The sequence below is a fragment of the Spodoptera frugiperda genome, chromosome 15 (genome assembly GCF_023101765.2).
Source record: "Spodoptera frugiperda isolate SF20-4 chromosome 15, AGI-APGP_CSIRO_Sfru_2.0, whole genome shotgun sequence".
Classification (NCBI taxonomy): domain Eukaryota; kingdom Metazoa; phylum Arthropoda; class Insecta; order Lepidoptera; family Noctuidae; genus Spodoptera; species Spodoptera frugiperda.
In genome coordinates, this window is record NC_064226.1 from 14919976 (window position 1) to 14939497 (window position 19522).

The following is a 19522-nucleotide window of genomic DNA, read 5'->3' on the forward strand; positions in this document are numbered from 1 at the left end:
GACTTCCTAAACTGTCTGACTACTGGTCGAAGGACGAAATAATAGGTCATCATTTTGCATCAACAATTATGTCCCGTAATCTGCAAATGCTTCATTTTTCCCAGCTTGACGATTCTCACAGATCTGACAGATTACACCGCATTAGACACTTACTTGGTACCATGAACAACAATTTTGCAAAGTATTACAATCCAGGTGAAGATTTATGCATCGATGAAAGCGTGGTGCCATTTCGTGGCAGAATCATTTTTCGCCAATATAACAAACAGAAACGCCACAAATATGGCATAAAAGAATTTAAATTATGTACTCTACCAGGCTATACCTACAAAATAAATATTTATGCAGGCAAAGAAAATGACCAAATTAATACTACGCCAGCAAACGTAGTCATGTCACTTTGCAGTGGCTTATTGAACAAGGGACACACCTTGTATACAGACAACTGGTACACGAGTATAGATTTAGCCAGGAATTTATTGAAAAATGAAACGCATCTAGTCGGTACAATTAGGAAAAACAGAAAACATATTCCTAAAGAAGTTACTACTGCCAAGTTGAAGAGAGGCGAGCATATAGCAAGAGAAAGTGACGACGGTATTACAGTCATGAAATGGAAAGATAAAAGGGACGTGCTTGTTCTTTCGACGAAGCATTCAGACCGTTTCTTGACAATCACAAAGCGAGGAAAAGCAGTTTTGAAACCGAAAATTGTTATCGATTATAATAGAGCGAAAGGAGCAGTCGATTTGTCCGATCAGATGGCGGCATACTCCTCGCCACTACGGAAATCCGTTAAGTGGTATAAAAAAGTTGGCATAAACTTGCTGCTAAATACTGCGGTTGTCAATGCACTAATATTATATCAGATGGTAACTGGAAACAAAATACAAATAGTTGAGTTTAGGAAACAGGTACTGAAGGGTTTGTTTATGAGAAGTGAAGAAACCTCAAACAATGTTACAAGGCCAAAAAGAATGAGACATAAACTTACTAGGAAAGACGGTACTAGTAAAAATAATCGTAGAACATGTCAGCAATGTTATAAAGAAAATACAAAAGTGATGGGGCGATTGTTGGCCAAAAATAAAACAAAAAAAGTTGTTACTTTTTGCGAAACTTGTCCAAATAAACCGTTTTTATGTTTTGATTGTTTCCATAAAATACACTAATTACTAGATATATAGAAATTACGTTGATCTCAATTTAAAGTCTGTTTTTTTTTCAATAACTTCAAATAATAAATAGTGCGTCTGATTTACAAATATGTTGTTTCATTCAAAAAACTATCCCCGAAAAAGTCCATTCAGCTATGTTCTTACATTACTCATCGTGAAACCTTAGATTCTGGCTAATTCAATATCTAAATAGTAATATGTTTTTATTCTGTACAAAAGAACTATATAAAACACGTAATAAAAAGTTATTTTATACGAAATAAGATAATAATAAATCAATACTATACCTGAACCTTGCAGTGAAAATATTGTCCCAACATTATCTAACTTATTTTTTAAAGTTATATTTTTTACTAAAAACCACGTAGAGTACTTTTGTCTACAGGGCCGTGGGGGTCACGTTCAATACATATTAGCTACAAATCCGTATCTCACGGCTCTGTAGCGAAGCTTAAATTCACCTCTAACTCGCGGTCATATGGTGTCCCCCGCGGCCCGAACGGAACAATTGTATGTCGACTAAATGGTGCCCCCCATGGCCCAAAGATCAAGACTAAAAAATCAGGGCGGCGTTTAACGTGTTAACATAGAAAAATGTAAATACAACTTTCCAACTAATAAAATTTCTACATATGAATGGAGATTACAAAAAGTCAATGGTCACGATCAAAAGTTTAGTAAAAACATAAGCAAAAAAATTGTATAGATCATATAGGTATGTACAATGTACCTACTTATATGTTTGTAAGTAGTGGCTAGTGTCCCACTATTCAGGTCACATCGAATCCAGACGGGGACATAGTGAGGCATGTTCATTAACGCGTTCTGTGCTTGACAAACATGTCCGGTGACGCTCGCAAGCCATTCATTACCCGGAACCGTGATCACCGGGTGACGTCACAGGCTCGGCACTACAGTTCCTGTCTACCTGTGTGCAGGGATACTGTGATGTGTATGATGTTGATGAATGGCTGGGAGATTGGGTTACTGTGTTAATTAAGCATGTATGATTTGTGGCGTCGGGAGAGTATAGGATTGGAGTGGAGTGTATGACTGTCTATTAGTCAGTGCAGATTGATAAATTTTCAAGTGGATCATAACACGTTTTTCTCCTACGCAACTGTTGTTTAGATACTTATCTATTCTAGTTTCCATATGCAGCTGTGATTTCAGTATACGACTTTTTCATAGTTTCGAGGTTAATAATTAAGAAGTGAACAAAAATATCCGTTACGCAGAAGTTAAATCTGAAGTTTTACCCTGGGTTAGTCGTAGTAGTACTCGCTACATTCTGTGTAGTATCGTCCTGCACTACACGAGGTATGAACCTCGTGTGAGCTATGTCGGTCGCGTAATAACCGGCACGCGCGCTAGGAAACGCTCGTTTCCGTGTTTGTACAACTCTTTACACAATGTTTCAAAATAAAACGGTTTGACGAATTCCAATAGAACAGTTAACTGGTATAATCCATTTTAAAATCATTGCGATTTAGTGCGCCCTATTTGCTTAAAGCGTTGCGTGTATGAGAGATTTGTGTGATTCACAAATTATCCCAGCTTTGAGTATTGTAGACAAGTTTGTATATAAATTCACCACGATACAGGAGTAAAGTACAATAGTGAGGAAAATGTTTTTAAAAAATTAATATCATAGCTGAGATAAAAAGAATAGCAACTACATTTTGCATACCTAAGCGCAATCTGTCTTCACGTTCGTTAACAGTTCCCGCTGAGTCAATAGCTGTCAGATTCATTGCAATGGAAACCGTTAGACGTGGCGATTGGATAGTCTCTCCTATTCAGCTCGACTGCAATCGTCCGCAGCGCCGGCCGATACATTTGTCAATGGCATTCCTGTGCGAGTACTTCGTTGTAGCTAGTATTTTAATTGCTCTAGTTATAAAGCGTACTTGTTATGAATAAAAATTAAGGAAATCAATAGTAAGTCTTATTTAGAGAAACTCTTATGTTAAACTGCTTATTAAAGATACACTAATACTTTATGCGCAGGTGTGGGCGTGCCGGCAGTCTAGCAGCGACTCCGGGAGAGAAGCTCCTGGAACTACTCCGACCGAGCGTGGGCACCCCGCGGCGACACTCCACCGCAGCGTGCGCGCCTGCGCAACCACAGAGGCCGGCAGGCTTCGTCTACTGCCCCTCTGACGCACTGCCATACTGTCCACCATCCAGGATCGCGCCACCGCGGCCTATTATGAAGGTATGTGACTCAATATACCTAATATGGTATTTTTGGGTTTAGAACCAACTTTGTCATAATGTTTTGTGACTGTTTACGGTACCAGCTCCAGCCTCCACCGCAACAGATCCAGCCAGTCCAACCACAGCCGCCGCCCGTGCCGCAGCGTACAACCGCAACAGTAGCGCCCACGCCCCTGCCAGTACCGCCGCCCGCGCCGCCGCGACGTTCCTCCCCACAGCCACCACGTCGAGTACCACCTCCCACACCGCCACGACCGCCCACCACGACACCCGCACCACCACAAACAGACCCCAATGGAAACAGAAGAACAGTTGCTCCTGTGCAACCACAACCACGACTTGACTGTAACAGAAATCCCCAGCCACTCTCCGCTAGAAGAGCACCTCCCCCTCAAAGAATCCCCGACGCTGCGACTTTCACTCCTGCACCGCTACCTCCTCAGAATACTGTCCAGCCAATAAAGCGGTCACCAAGCTCAGGGTCAAATATTAGCGTCCGACAGGACTCAAACGTGTCTTCAGATTCGTTTAGTCAAACTTCTTCACCATCATACACGACGAAGACAATGGAGGCCCCTCTACTGCCTCACCAGCACGTGAACAAGAGCCTCAACGCGAAGATAGCGCGTGGCCTGCTGCTGAAGGAGCAGCAGGACCGTGACTCCGGCAATGGCTCCATCACCAAGAGCATGTCCACGCCGGCGTCGCTACAAACTATCGTCAGATTCCAAAACGGGAGCAATATGTCCCTGCATCATCGGGTGAGTTACAATAGCTAATTATTATTTAATGTACCAAGCAAAATATAATAGTAAAGCCCGCAGCATTTCGCACGTAGTTACAGTAAATCGTATATCAGTTAGTATTTTACACTTTACATCCCGCGTTCCACGACCCGAAAATGGCAACAAAAACATTTTTATAGCTGCGATTGCTGCAAAAATCAGGGCAGCAGGGTTTAACCGAATGTTGTAAAACTAAGTATGAAGTATTTTTCTGCATAAGTGTATGACACATACGGCCAGTGTGAAATTAAGTGCCGCTCGCAAGCGCCCGCCGCTGTGTAATTAAAATATTGCGCCGCATTAAGCTTTACGTTTGTTTACGGTTAAAACTGTGCCTTGTTGAGGTCCAAGGCATAAGGAATATTGCGCGCATGGTAAGGTCATATCTCTAGCGAGACCATCGAAAATTGAGCTGAAATTGTTCAAGATTACGCAGATAGGTTTTGCGTAATCTACAACAATGTCACCAAAAATTGTAGATGTATGTATCTTTACAAGTTATTTCCTTAATGTAATTTCTACATTTATGAATTTCATCTGTAAAATAAATTGATACATATACAATATTGTATGTCGCGAGCACTTCTCTCTTAAGTACTGCTGTATCCAGTGAAAAGAGCTGCACTATCGAGTCGCGTCGCTTACACGGGAATTGTATCGAAAAGCTTCGATTTCTAGATTAGGGCAGCGACGGTATTGTGCGGTGAGATGAGATACGTGCACGTATTACATTGACAATCCTCTCAATATTGCAGATACCTATGTAAGATACGATATAAGTCAGTAAAACTTAATTTTTCAAGATGGAGATACAGTTCAAAAAATGAACTCATTGCATTATAATACCAAACAACAGAATCTTAAAGTAGGTACTTAGTTAAAACAATCCACACTGTACAATGTATCACAAGAACGTTTTAATAAGTTAAAATCGATTTCCAATCATTTGGAGGGTTTAGTCTTAATCGGATTATATCAAATAAATCGAGACAACTGATTGCTATTTCGATAGGCTCGAGACACTTGACATAGATCGATTGTTTATTACAAAACCAACCACTTCTCTTGTTGAAAATTCTCTGAGAAATAACAATTTAGAAAGCCACGTCGGTGCTGAACTAGTACCTACGTTTATTCACTGGATTTATGTACTGTTTTGTGTGTGCTATTTAATGTTCAGTAAATGCCTGGGTTTGTAAACCTAGAAACCGTATTGAACGAATTGCTTAATTGAGACAAAGGTGGAATGAACTATCGTCGTGGTATGAAAGGAGATTATGATTTAAAAAAGCTTTTTAAGACATTGAAGACAAAATTTGGTCACGCAACTTACTGGTAAAGTAATTATGTTAAAGTTTGGCTTCCACAAGAGCTCAAGGTGCTTTAATATAAAGACAAACTCCTAATGAATTTTACGAACATACTCAGCCGCAAAATGTTCCGTAATACTCTTTAATAATGTCTAAAGTCCGTCCTTTTAAGTTTTCTACACACAATCTGGAAGTTTGTAATCAGTGTTCGCCACATAGGTATCCGGTATAGGAAGCTCGCCCGGCTCCAGCGAGTAGGAAGGAGAGCGCGGCCCGGGCACATATTACTGTTTACATGCCTCAAGATTGCGTCGCGTCCGACGTATAAGTTGGAGTAACTCTGTACAGTGAAAGAATCTTGTTTATATTTCACTTCTCTAGCCGGAATTGCACAGTTCGCGTTATCTCTTCAATATCGTGTGATTGGGACGGGGTGCGGGCTCTCATATCAGCTTTACCGCACATCGCTACTTGCTCAGATGCATGCGACCTGACGGATGTAGGTCAGCTCTCCGAACGTGGCTCTCATACTAATATTCTGTCATAACTGTTCATTCAGGCAGATTTGATTGACTTCCTTTGTACTGATATGTAGGTACCTACTGTATGTTGGCAAATGATGTAGATGATTATCATTTAGTTTTGAAGGAAGTATTTACCTACGTTGTTTAATTTTTAAAATCTATTTGTACGAGCCGCTAGCCCGTACAGGAGAGATGTAGTATGTGGTGTTGTGGTGAAGTTGTTTGTTGCAGCAGACGGGATGTAGTCAGGGAATAAAACCGCTGTATTGTGTCCGTGCTACCGGAGTGATTTATTTGTTAACACTGGTTTTACAAATTATTAACCCAAATAACATCGACTGCGCGTGTAAGCTAAACTAGCATAATCGACAAAACAATATAATGCTAAGTAATGTAAAAAGTAAAACAACTTATATCATGTGGCGATGCTCGTACACTATTCATTATTATATTAATAAGTGTTTTTAAATAAGCAAGCTTTTTGAAACACAGCACAAACCGTCTTATTTATTACAATTAAATTGACATCGTATGTTAATTCTAAATCAAAATGTTGTCACAAGAAGTAATTCTGAACTCCAAACAGATTACGCAACAATAATATCTCAGTGGGGTCCACATAGCACGGTATAGAATATGAAACAATTGCCGGCCGCCGGAGTCGGTCCATTCAGGCCGCTACTGCAGCTGGAGATAACCCCTTCCTGGCTCGAATGGCTAACAAGTCACGAACCAACGCTGTTAGTCCACGAGGAAACAATCGCTGCCGAGCTCGAACACGACCTAAATGAGTATGCAATATGTTGGGCTAGGTCGGGGAAACTAAACAATGTTTCATTCTGATTATTGTTATTTCATTGATCTTCTATGCTCACAAATCTGCCAGACAGTAACATCCTGATTACGTATCGCAGAATAGACAAGTTATTCTTTAGAATTGATTTTGAAGATGTTTTTTAAGGTTTACTTAATTTCCTACTACATACTTTTGATTGCACTAATGTAACTTGATGAAATCAGATGCTCCGAGACATGCGAGGGGCGAGCACGGACGCCAACCCCCACAAGTTCAGACTGATGCAGCTGGCACTGAACGCAGTCGCGCTGCTCGCCATCACCGGCGCACTGTTCGCGTACTTCAGGGCCAACCCTGCTGTACAGGTGAGTCCGATTTTCAAATAACAATTGCCCTCGTAAAAAGCGAATAAAATGGTTGAGAAATACTAAAGAGATAGAAGGGAGAGGGGGGAAAGTAAGAAAGGAATTTTTAAAACACAAAACTTATTTCAACGCACTGAACATGAAAATGTTTAAAAGCTTATGGTACCTCCAGCTAAGAATTAATCAGCAACTCTTTTCGGTAATGTTGTTCAGGTTTCCTTGCTCTGAATACGAGCGCCAACAATGACCGTGAATTAACAAAACAGCTCCTTTCAGAACCAGCTTTGTGTAGCAATACGATCACAACAACTCATGGAAATTAGGAAAACACTGCGACTAAACGAAACTCGCTTTTGTTTGCTCTGGCTTCATCTTGCTCGAATTGAAAGACGGCCATATTTTTCTTACTTACCCTTTTAAAGTGCTCAACACTAAGTTAACACAGTGAGATATTTCTCTCTGTGTAAAAATCAACAAAACGGAGAAACTCAATTACCGGAGCACTTGCATAGAGTTGAGGCCTCCGTCGCCCACAAAAACGTTGGAAAGGCAAAGCTTTGCTAACAAAACAATTATTGTGCTCGTTGCTCAAAGTCGGGCTTCAGGCTTTGGCCAACAATTCCGTCTTACCTGGCGTCTTTGTCTGTTTTGTGAGAGTTACAACAATGGCCGCATTGTGAAGGACGCGTTGTTGTGGATACATATTGTTTTTTGGCTACAAACATGTTGTAAAACATTTTCGGGGAAAAAGTAGTCGACGCAGTAGGTCTTGACAGTTGGGAGGCTTTTCAAATGACTTTAAGATTAACCTTAAGAAAACCATTTCCACTTTAGCTAGACATATAAAGACGATTCTGATAATTGATAAAATATTTACACCTGCACATATTGAACCATAACCAACAGTAACCATATTATTTGGTGGTTTTAAATTCCCAATGATTTGTTTGTCCACAGTACGTGTCACAAGTAGTGAATAGGTCAACAGTGGTGACCTGGCCAGCGCCCACGGATCCGCCGGGTGCCAGAAACCCAGCACCAGGAGTGTGTCTGCCCGTCATAGTAAATTTCTGCCAGCAACATAGGATACCATACAATTTCACTGTGTTCCCAAACTACATCGGGCACTTTGGGCAAAGAGATGCCCAACAGGTACGTGACCACGGCTTATACTCGTAGGAGCTCGAAATAATATCTTTTTGAAAAAGTTTAAGCAATCAATTATTAATTAATTTATTGTACTGCCAAGAAAAGGTATTCCAAAAAGGGGCGGGTCGGTTAGTTTAGGAGCTCATTACAGATGTATACTTACACGATCCTCTGAACTTGTTTTTAAGTCAATAGACAAGTCAAACGCTTCGATACATCAAGTTTCAAATTGGACGAGTTTCGTTTGCTAGTCATATTAGTTTAATTGCCGTACGAACAAACAGAGCCGGGAAATTGAGTTTGCTAAGTGATAAGTGATTCTCGGTTTGTAAATATACGTAGGTAGCTACTGTTTTTAATTAATTTCGTTGGAGACAAGGTCTCTGATTTTGTTAGTTTGTTTATTTCTTACTTAATTGTTAATTTGTTCGAAGACAAAATGAGTAGGTATTTAATATTCGACGTGTACATTAAGATTTCCAGGGTGGATGTAATGAATAATAATAGTGTTGACCTGACATTTTCACCGCCCTACTGGAGTTACTAACTGATCTGCCTGGGTGGAGAAGATTTTGTTTTCAAATAACATTTAGTAAATTGTTTAATTTTCTTTTTAAATATTCATAAACACTAAATATAAGTTCTTAACTATCTGTTTGTAGCGTATGTTAGTTTTGTCGGCGTTACAGAAACTTGCCACTTCTTTTTGTTCTAATTTTACATGTTTTAATTCGTACAATTATTGTTCCTAGGGTTGTCAAAGTAATGTAATCAACAATTACTAGATCTAATTTGTCAAATATACTTACGGGAAGTGAACAATGCTGAATCACGAGGTTTCCGAGGAGCTCTGAGGTCTAAAGACGTTTCCAGCCCATTGCTGGGAAATAAGTTTAATTGCCCGAATCCAAGGTGAATCGTTAAAATGCCATTAACAGGCTTAAACAGACACTTGGCAGGTCCCGACGGCTCGTTAATTAGCCGACCTGTAATGTTTTAAAGTGTTGCGGCGGAATTTTAAAATTTGCGTAATCAACAAAATATGATAGTCTCTTATTTTTTGTTTACATAGCTATGTATATTTATTCACATTTTCTTGTATTCATATTTATTTGAAATCACCGAAGAAGTATCACAACCGCAATCTTTCCGTGGGAGTATTACTTCTCAAACAAGAAAAATGATGGAGTGGATCTACACAACATTATTTTTCCATCCCGCGATAGATACATCTTTTTATACAAACAGAGGCGGCATTGTGTCAGTTCAATATTTGTTCTCGCTCGCTGTTCCTCCCACGAATCGGTATCTAAGTCTATGCAGCGAAGTTTCTTCTAAATCCTCTTAGCGAAAATTAATTGATCGAAAACCTACTAGGCGCAGATCAAAGAGCTTATAGGCCAATTAATTTGTGTGCTCGTCGGTCGCCGCCCGCACTAATCTCTCCTCCAAGTGTCAGGGCACGCTTTCCGTGGCTGTGGAGTAATTATTTCATACGAATATTAAAATATTTTTTACAGAACGCACGGGTGGAATATTTTGTCAAGGCCCCTGTCCGTGGCAAAATAATTTTACAAGATGGACGATGGTATCTCCTTGTCAAATGAAGTCAGAGTTCAATCCATTTTGTCCCAAGTGCCGTCCTTAGAAAGGAAGAAGCAAAATTTTCAAGTGTATTTTAGAATTTTCTGGAAAAAACATATTTATCGGTTTTACATTACCGCAAACAATGATACGCGAACATTACCAAGGATGGTGTATTGGCCGGAGCGCGCCGTTGCCTGTCGCCCGTCGCGACCACAACAGCAAATGACGCGGCGACATCAATAACCATTACCAGAACCCTTTCGCGCGCGAATCAATCATTGTCGCGGAAACAATGCGCGCCCGACAAGTAAAATATCAGCGTTACACTCTAAAGACCATTTTTAACGAGCAATGTTTATTAAAACGTTGCTTTGCGTCGACCTTGGCCTCCACGGTATTGTTCGCTTACTGCACGGTAAATAGGTTTTATCTAATCTGGGAAAGTTGATGCTGAGTAAAATTGATAGGTTATGTCAAGTAAAGGAGTATTAAATTTAAGTTAGGTACCTGCTGTTATGAAGTACGTACACTTAGTTAATATTTGGACAGGTTGTAATAGACTGTAATGTCACTTTCTGGCTTGACCTAGTTGGTCGAGGTACAGAAACCTTTTAACTGGGTATTAATTAGACTCTTACATTAAAAGAACGCGACAAATCCCTGAGCCGCAGAAAAAGGCGCTGGCCATTAATTTGTTGCTTTTAAATATTTTAAATTTTACAACATTTAATTGTAGGTACTTTTACAAATACTTGTTTTAATGTACAACAACTTTAATTAGCATCTTAACATGTACTTATAACGTGTTTATAATATTTAGTATATTCAATTTCCACATGAAAATATGAAAAGATTAGTCTTTAAGAAGATATGTTACGAAGACAACCGCGCGGCGGCTCCATGTCCGTAGGCGTCGTATCTTATCTCACAATACTCAGACTCGGTACTGCGCACAAATGCTTGCAAACAGATTATTATAAGCTCCCTTGTATGTGGCCTATTGTTACCTCGCCGTTACAACACAATACTGTTTTAACAAAATACCTGTTTTCTGTTGCGAACGCTAAACTTAGGATGAAATATTTTCTCTTTATTATTATAATATTTCTGAATAGAACACGTATGATGTGAATAGTTCTTGTTACGCTTTCATGTTTAAATCGGGACGATTATAGATAGTTTATTTATTAAAATTAGAAATTCTACATTTAAAAAAGTTATTAGGAATAGACAGACTATTTTTAGTATTATGTATAACTTTTAGACATACTCAATTAATTATTATGTTTAACGGTTTACTCACGTAACTGTTTGACACGAAACTCGACCAGTTTCAAACCACATTGGAGACTCATATTCACGAGTAACATTGCGCGTCATATCACTCGAAGCAACGCGGCGAAAGTCGTAGTAATGAACACGTTTCAAACAAAACACATAATTTGTATGAAACAGAAAAGGTCTGGGTGTCATTTGCTCGTGAACTTGTATGTTTGTAAACGCAGCCACGACAAAAACCCTAAATTGGGGCAATGTTTAAAAAAACCAATAGAAGATTAGTTATATAAAGTAAAAATCGAAAATCAATTATATAAAGTAAGATAGGTACTAAGTTTATAGTTATAATTAAGCACTAAACACCGAGTTTTCCTATCAGGATCTGGAAGTATACGAAGCAGTAGTGGACGTCCGGTGTTACGACCTGACGGCGCTGTTCCTGTGCTCACTGTTTGTGCCCAAGTGTGGGCCTCTGGGACACATGGTGCGGCCTTGCAGAAGTCTATGTCATGGTGAGAAACTATTTCATAAATAAGAATATAATCTAAATTGGTTAGATGAAATCTGAAGGTCTAAGGAAGGTAATTTTAGACTTGATTACGAAACAACAGTTAACAATCAATTAAAATTAAAATATAAATTGCCGTATCGTGTGCTAAAGTGAATAAATACATGTCGTAACATAATAACAATTCAATTTGTTGTGTTTGATATATTATTCTTAGAATAATCAATACAAAATTTGAACGATGTAATGTGTTGACATAGAAACGATGCGGCGTTGTGGCTTCTTCCTGGAAGTGTTCGGGCTGACGATGCCCGACTACCTCCAGTGCGACATATTCCCCGAGTCCACTGACACCGACGTCTGTCTCGGTAACAGAGAAGTCAGTGATGCTCGCTTCAGAGACGCCATGCCAGGTAACTCAATACTTAATACTCGTTTTAATATTAGTCATTATGATAATCTTCGCGTCATCTTCGTTTCTGTACTAAAATTTTTACCCAAATAAATACGACATTAGAGAAATAACATCTTGTATCTTCGAAATCTTCATAAGTCGGAGATCACGACCTTTAACAAATAAGCCGTTTTCGTTGCGATCTAATTATTATCATTACCACGACCGCCCTGAACATATTGCGCCCACGTGAGAACCGTATCTCATTACGGATTAATAATATGGCACAAGACTCCGATGTCAAATGTCACATCCAATTATTTTCCGAGTATTACACCTGCTTGGTATCATCTCTCGGAATTCCGAGAATCAAATAATAGGATTTAAGTACACCTAACCTAAGGTTCATTAATGACGCTTAAATGTTGTATGTAGAAATGCTCTCGTTTATTTTACGGAGACATTTTCACGTCTCATTGTCGCTGAGATCAATGTACTCCCATTGTTCCCTGATTTTCGTGATTATTTCGACAATAATATAAGTGAGAATTGTCAGCAGTTTGTCCCACGGGGTTCCAATGCGACGTGCGACGTTGTATCCCGCACGACTGGCGGTGTGACGGCCACGTCGACTGCGCGGACCGGTCGGACGAGCTCAATTGTCGCGTGTGCAAGCGCAGCGGCGAGGTGCACTGCGGGAACCAGCGCTGCATCTCACAGGCACATCTCTGTGACGGCAAGGTCGACTGTCCTTGGGGACAGGATGAGCGAAACTGCTGTAAGTATATCATTTATTCCAAACTCCTTGATTCACAGTGTTGGCGGAATGTAGAAACTGTTTCCTTCCGACAAACATTTACTTGGTTCAGTGCCAAAGTTATGTTCAACTAAGTAACTGCTAAGTCACACATTTCTAAGCAGACTATACTATGTTATGTAAATAGCCACAATATCCAACCACTATACAGTTAAGATCTTTACTAGCTAAAAAACAGTTGCTCAGTTTACGTGTTCTCTCTACCAGTACGACTGAGTCAAGCGAACGGTGACGTGGGTCGTGGAGAGCTGCAGGTGTACCGCGCAGCCAACCACTCCTGGTTCCCCGCCTGCATCACCACGCTGGACGATGACACCGCTCTCAAGTTGTGCTCCATTCTCGGATACTCGTAAGTTCTTCAATGTAACTCGTCAGCCAGTCGCAATCAGGTAAAAGACAAATACATTAAATATAAACAAACTTTGCTTAAGAGGTTGAACAACCCGTTAGAAAATCAGTTGTAACCAGAGACCTAAAGAATTTAGCATACAACATTGAATGCTCACATCCCATCGGTAATCGCTGCAATTGGATAAATTAAAAGTACTTATCTCGCGTGCTGGACTGGCTGGCTCGGACTTTAGCGGCGGAATTTATTTCATTAGTTTACGCTGCATACAGAGAATGTTTGTGGAAAACTGTACGTACATTGTAATGTATTCATATTATGCGTAATTGTTTAATGTTACGAGTAATAGCGGTTTGTTGTATTTGTGAGAGTATTACAAGCAAAGTATGTTTAACATTGGTTGGGATTGGATCGTGTTGATATAGTGCGACTGCCTCATTGGTCATATACATATAACATTTTCGGCTCTGCTTTCAAACGGTCTCGTCGTTAACCCACGTTTACCGGAAGCTCAATCTTCCCAATCGCTGATTAACAATCCACAAATTCTTAAGCCCCAAAAGGTCGGCAACGCACTTAACGTAACGTCTCTGCTGTTTTGGGTGTCCATGGGCGGAGCCGATTACTCACCATCAAGTGATCCGTCTGCCAGTTTATTGGTTTATATCATAAAAAATACGACTGCTAAAGTATTATAAAGTCAATCTTCTTTCCAATTTATTTTTTACGACATTGTCATACAGGTTCCTAAACAAAAGTCAAGCGGTGATCAACGAGTCCCGTCCAGAAGTGAGCAGTATAAAGGCGGCAGTGAACGTGAGCGCCACACCAGGGCCTCGCGCCAGCTTCGTGCACGAGCACGGCGCTGCACAGACTTACCGCGCCTTCCTCAGGAGTCAGGGGGGGTTATTGAAAGAACTCAAAGAATGCAGGCAAGACTCACCGAGAGTGCATCTTGTTTGCGACAAGTACGGTGAGTAATCTTCTTTTACAGATTTCTATTTTAAAATTTGACTTTAATCACTTTAAAAGAGACAATTCTTACTTCTCTGGTCTATGTTGATTTTTGAGAGTTGAAATTTCTTAAAACACTATTGTATAAAATGGTGGAATCGATTCCGTAAATTTCATAGACTTTTAAGTAACACCATGTGGGAAAATAATATCATTAAATTGCCTCATCACAAGTTCTAATCAATAATCTAGTAAAAGCCATAGATTCGTTGCTAGTAGATACGATGATAGCTGGCAATTTGGCTAATAGCACAACGTCCCGCAGTAGTCAGCGTTGCATGTAATCCTGTTACACTTCACACGGAATTATGGCGATGAGAACCTTGCACCTGCGGGTTTAACTTTATCAATATACGAATTCGAGATGAAAATCGTTTTCAATTGTAGAAAAGATACTGATTTTTTCTTTCTATTGCTAATTTAGGCTTTCAACGAGCATTTTTCGATCTAAAATCTTTCAAACTCTATTTTAAATTCAGCCAATGAACATTTTTACATAAGACGATTGAGATAAAAAGGATTCTCTTCAAAATGTGGCCATGATTTTCTTCTATTCTGTATGTATCTCCCAACTGTAAATCAGTGTTCCATTTTATTTTCTTTCTCTGTTATTTCAACGTAAGTGGCGAGGCGTTTGACATCAGTTGAGTGTACGTAGTCCCGTAGGCCGGGAGTGGATCCAATCTTGTCAGTTCAGAAGGGTGAATCAACTTTTGTTTTATAAGAGCTTTGTCAACTGTGAGTACTCAGAGGTGCGTTAGGCTTTTAAATCGTTAGAACGTGTTCTGTCTCATGCGGGTCTGTTTACTGGTTACCTGTGTGGAGTGGATGAAATGTGTCTACGGCTGATATCTATTCGAGTTGCTGGAAAACGTTTTTGGAAATCATTTTGTATTAATGAAAGCCTTATGTTTGTGATTTTTTAGATACGCTCTGGATACTATCGTTTACTTGATCACAGAAAATATAGATTCTATATAATTATATTTTTATACAATATAGGTTTTGAATCAAAAATATAAAATACCTATGTACCTAGTCTACTAAAAATAAACGCTTCACATTTACACACAAAAAGAGAAATAAGGAGCAAATGATTGCCTCGAATCGATTGACGCACAATCGCGTATTCGCTAATGTATTACAATTCCTCAATAAAACGCAGTTATTACGCTACATTCTCATAAATAGCTTTTATATTTGAATGGAAATATTGAAACAGGGCAGCCATTACACGGGCTGATAAGTGTCGCCTCGCAGCCGATGTTTCCTGGCGACGCGTGAGGCCCGCGGGCGAACCTATTCACTTACTCATTATTGATACAGACGGATAATAAATCGGATGAAATAATGACTAGCGATGCTGTATTTACAAATACGTAGAAATAACGGTAGGAACTTTTGAAAAAGGTTAAATTGACGGGATAGTTAGATTATTAACTGAGCTGTTTCACCATAGAATCTACATTACTTATATGTGTGTATGACAAGATATATTATTATATTCAGAGATAAGTTTCCCAATATTCAAGATCAATTTACTATGAATATAAGCAAATATATGAAGTCGTACAAAGAGTAACAATGAAGATTCCGAAGAGAAACCCGACGAAGGTCGACGGTCGTCTACTCGACATAACAAAATGAAATGTAATTTGCCAAGACAAATGGCTTTTAATTATAAAATCTGTCATAGCAGAGGAGTGTAAAAATTTATTAAAGGTTTTGTTCGCAATTATGTAAAACGAATTACGGAGCGCTAAGCCCACTCGACTTATTGATAAACTTGATGAGATTCTTATCTTTTCCCGGGACTGACTTTCCTGTTGCTGAATCTTGCTCGTTTATACCAAGTCTACTTGTGTCGTGATCTATAAATAAGTGAGCAGGTCTGTGTTAGTGGCAGAGTGAAGTAATGTACCTATATTTAATGAGACCTAAGGGGTTAAAAAATAATTATTAAAGTTAAACTAAAATCTGAATCCAATACTATTATTACAGGAAGTTTAAACCCAAAGCCGAGAGTAACGTAATTATATAATGTTCACAACTTTCACAAAATAAGTTGGTGAACCGCGAGATAACTGTTCCAACAGTTTAGCGCAGATCTAGGTTTCATTACCACACAGTTGTTGCTAGAAAAGGTTATTCTTTTACAACATAAAGAGAAGTTTCAATTGATTTTTAATAGTATGACTGAAAGAGTCTGTAGCATCACGATGCAACGAAGAAACTTTGAGAGCAGTAATGAGACAACGTGTTGTTGCTAAGAATGCATTAAATTAAGTGTCTAATCCAATTAACTTACGCTACATATAAGGGCGAGGTGTACACTACACATTTAAAAAAAAATACCTCATTTTTTAACAGAAGATACCTACTATTAATTTAGTAATACTATCTCTGCGAACAAACAGTTAGTAGTGTTTCAGTCCCAACGGAGCATCCATTAGTGTTTCATAATAATGTTCAGAGCACTCAATATTAAATAAAACTGGTAACTTTCCGAGGCCTAATATTACTGAATACATTAGTGGAACTATTTCATTTCGGTCCTTTATTCAATTTACTTAGTATTTAACAAGTTTTATGAACTTAAAACCACTTTTATTTGTGGTCGTCATGACTTACAAAATATGTTTGCTATGTTTAGGTTAGATTAAATAGTATTTTAGCATATTACAACATTTAGTTAAATGCTATGTACCGTGAGCAGTATACATAATACATTGTGGTAAATAATTATAGGGCTAAATGCAATCTAATTTTTTTAAATCAATACACGGTGGTTTTCTACATCTTCCTAATCTCCTAACGTAAAAGGTATTTATTTATTATCAAAAAACCAGAAGCCGTCCCACAAAAAGGACTTTGAAGTCCTTATAAGACGACTTTATGAAAAAAATAAGAAATATAATCATCCCTATTGGTTTATTCAGTATGTCTGGAGGACAGACGTGTAGGCGTACTCTTAATACTTTGACGAGATGTAGCAACGGCAATTTGGAAATGAACGAACAAAATCTGGCACACGTATGTATCACTGATCTTTTTACAAGGTTTTTATGAATACGTACGGAAGAAAATTTATTAGAGATTATTTAAATAACATAAAGATACGGTGAAAATCAATTCATCTCGTATACAAGCCGGTAGAGTACATGATTTTTTCAAAGAGATATGTCACTTTATATTTATTTATTTAACGCATATTATGACGATGATTTGGTAAAAAAATAGTGTAAAAGAATTTATCGATCGCGCGTAGTAAGAGTACTTACGCAACGGCGCGGCGGGCCGTCGACCGGGCCTTGCCACAATGTTACTTGAAGGTTTGACCGCTTGCCTGAGAGACCTGCCACCACGCGACTGTCAGCAGTTAGGACTACAGTCTTTCAGGAATCATCATATGAAATTTTATTCCTATATAACAGGGTTTTGAAAAGTATGATGAAAGAGTCATTATGATTGAGGCGCGTCATTAAATAAGACTTAATGTCAATATAGAAGAGAAAAGACGCAGATAGAAAATAAATGTTACTAAATAAGAAAACTCCTTAACCCATTTTATTGGCATACATTACTATAAAAAGTGAAGGCAAAGCAACCTATAAAAATAGAAGAAAATAAAGCTATCAACGAGCGGCCTCACTGCACTCACCTGTAGTGAACTGAGCCTCGACTTCAAAGAAATTGCTAAGTATAAAAATGTTTAGAAATAAACGAGGGCAATACTGCACTACTGGGCCACTTGACCTACGTCTAGTTATTTATGTACAACCTAAGAAAATGTTTTTAGGTCAATCCTCTTCGACTGAAGATAAATAACTCGGTTGCTATAGCAACAAGTAACACCTACTTATCAGAAAATTAATTGGAGCTAGTATCAGCTGGATAATCGAATGTCTAGATAACTTTTTGCAAACTTAATTAGTTTGCAACTTAAATAATGTTTCAACTAATATTATGAAAAGCGGTTTGAAATGTAATTTAGTTTAAAAAGTTTTCTGATGATTCGATAACTGTATAGTTCAGTAGTATCTACTAGTTAGTTGAGGCGTAGATTAACCTTTTGAACGCCAATGGCATGTATAGATGTCATGCGCAAGCGTGCCCTGTGCGCCACCGACATCTATAGATGCCAAGAAACAGATCACAGAGAAAAACAAAATAAACACATTAAATCATTACTTTCACGTGTTTTATTGATGTATCTTAAGAACTGAATACCCAGTTATTACATAATTGTACACAGTGAACAAAATTGCAATATAGTTATTCTAATATTTGATTGATAAAAACAACTTAAATATCGGCTAAAAAAGAATGTTCTCTCGCGCCAATGGCATGTATACATGCCTACTAGTGATGTAGTGTAATTCAAGTAATATTAAAACTTCAGCTAAATGACTCGCTTATTTTTTGTAATAACTATTAAAAAGTATATATATAACCTTAGTCTCTGAGAAAAAAGGTAAATATACTATATTTTAAACTGAAAAATTCTTGGGTATAATAGCATATTTACTATATTTTCAATATTATCGACATTCCCTTTTCGCCAATCATGCGCATCCCTAGCATACTACCGATATGCAATCCCTTCTGCGCCATTGACATGTATAGATGTCGGACTCGTGACGTCGTAAGCGCATGCCGTGTTTTTAAATGCGGGGAAGTTGCAAAAAATATTTTATCGAGTACCTACATTATAATTGCTATTTATTTATAAAATTTTTGTTATTGATAATAATTATAGATAATATACAATTTAGTTTTAACCTTTTGACCGCCAGAGCATAAACGCTTCGCTGTGCCCTCCACGCCAAGCCACAAATTCAACGAAATAACCTTGAAAATATTAGGGATTCCAAAATGTTATCGATAAACCAAAGTGAGTAATAATTTTCGTCTGAATTTTTTTTGAATAAACTGCTTATAACATAAAAAGAATATTTATTTAACCTAATCTCCCACTGTAATAAACTTAAGACCACATTAATAGCAACTATCAATAAAATATCAGCCTTTTGAGACACAAAAATACATATAAAATTGCAGCAAGTTACAGCACTATTTCAATCAAATATTAGAATAACTATATTGCAATTTTGTTCACTGTGTACAATTATGTAATAACTGGGTATTCAGTTCTTAAGATACATCAATAAAACACGTGAAAGTAATGATTTAATGTGTTTATTTTGTTTTTCTCTGTGATCTGTTTCTTGGCATCTATAGATGTCGG

The 19522-nt window shown here is 38.3% G+C and overlaps 2 protein-coding genes across 3 annotated transcripts in view; both read left to right on the forward strand.

The window, feature by feature from the left end:
• Positions 1-19522, forward strand: part of LOC118271476 (atrial natriuretic peptide-converting enzyme) — a 73693-nt gene that overhangs the window by 44132 nt on the left and 10039 nt on the right. The window contains exons 4-12 of one of the 2 annotated variants that reach the window (XM_035587578.2): positions 3189-3396; positions 3482-4159; positions 7038-7178; positions 8136-8330; positions 11572-11704; positions 11961-12113; positions 12651-12872; positions 13119-13260; positions 14004-14233. In XM_035587578.2, the coding sequence (XP_035443471.1) occupies positions 3189-3396; positions 3482-4159; positions 7038-7178; positions 8136-8330; positions 11572-11704; positions 11961-12113; positions 12651-12872; positions 13119-13260; positions 14004-14233 (2102 nt within the window). The remainder of the gene's footprint in view (positions 1-3188; positions 3397-3481; positions 4160-7037; positions 7179-8135; positions 8331-11571; positions 11705-11960; positions 12114-12650; positions 12873-13118; positions 13261-14003; positions 14234-19522) is intronic. The other variant, XM_035587584.2, reaches the window with a different exon arrangement.
• Positions 86-1267, forward strand: LOC118270909 (uncharacterized). Its single transcript, XM_035586714.2, has one exon. The coding sequence runs from the start codon at positions 87-89 to the stop codon at positions 1170-1172; it is 1086 nt and encodes a 361-aa protein (XP_035442607.2). The 5' UTR covers position 86; the 3' UTR covers positions 1173-1267.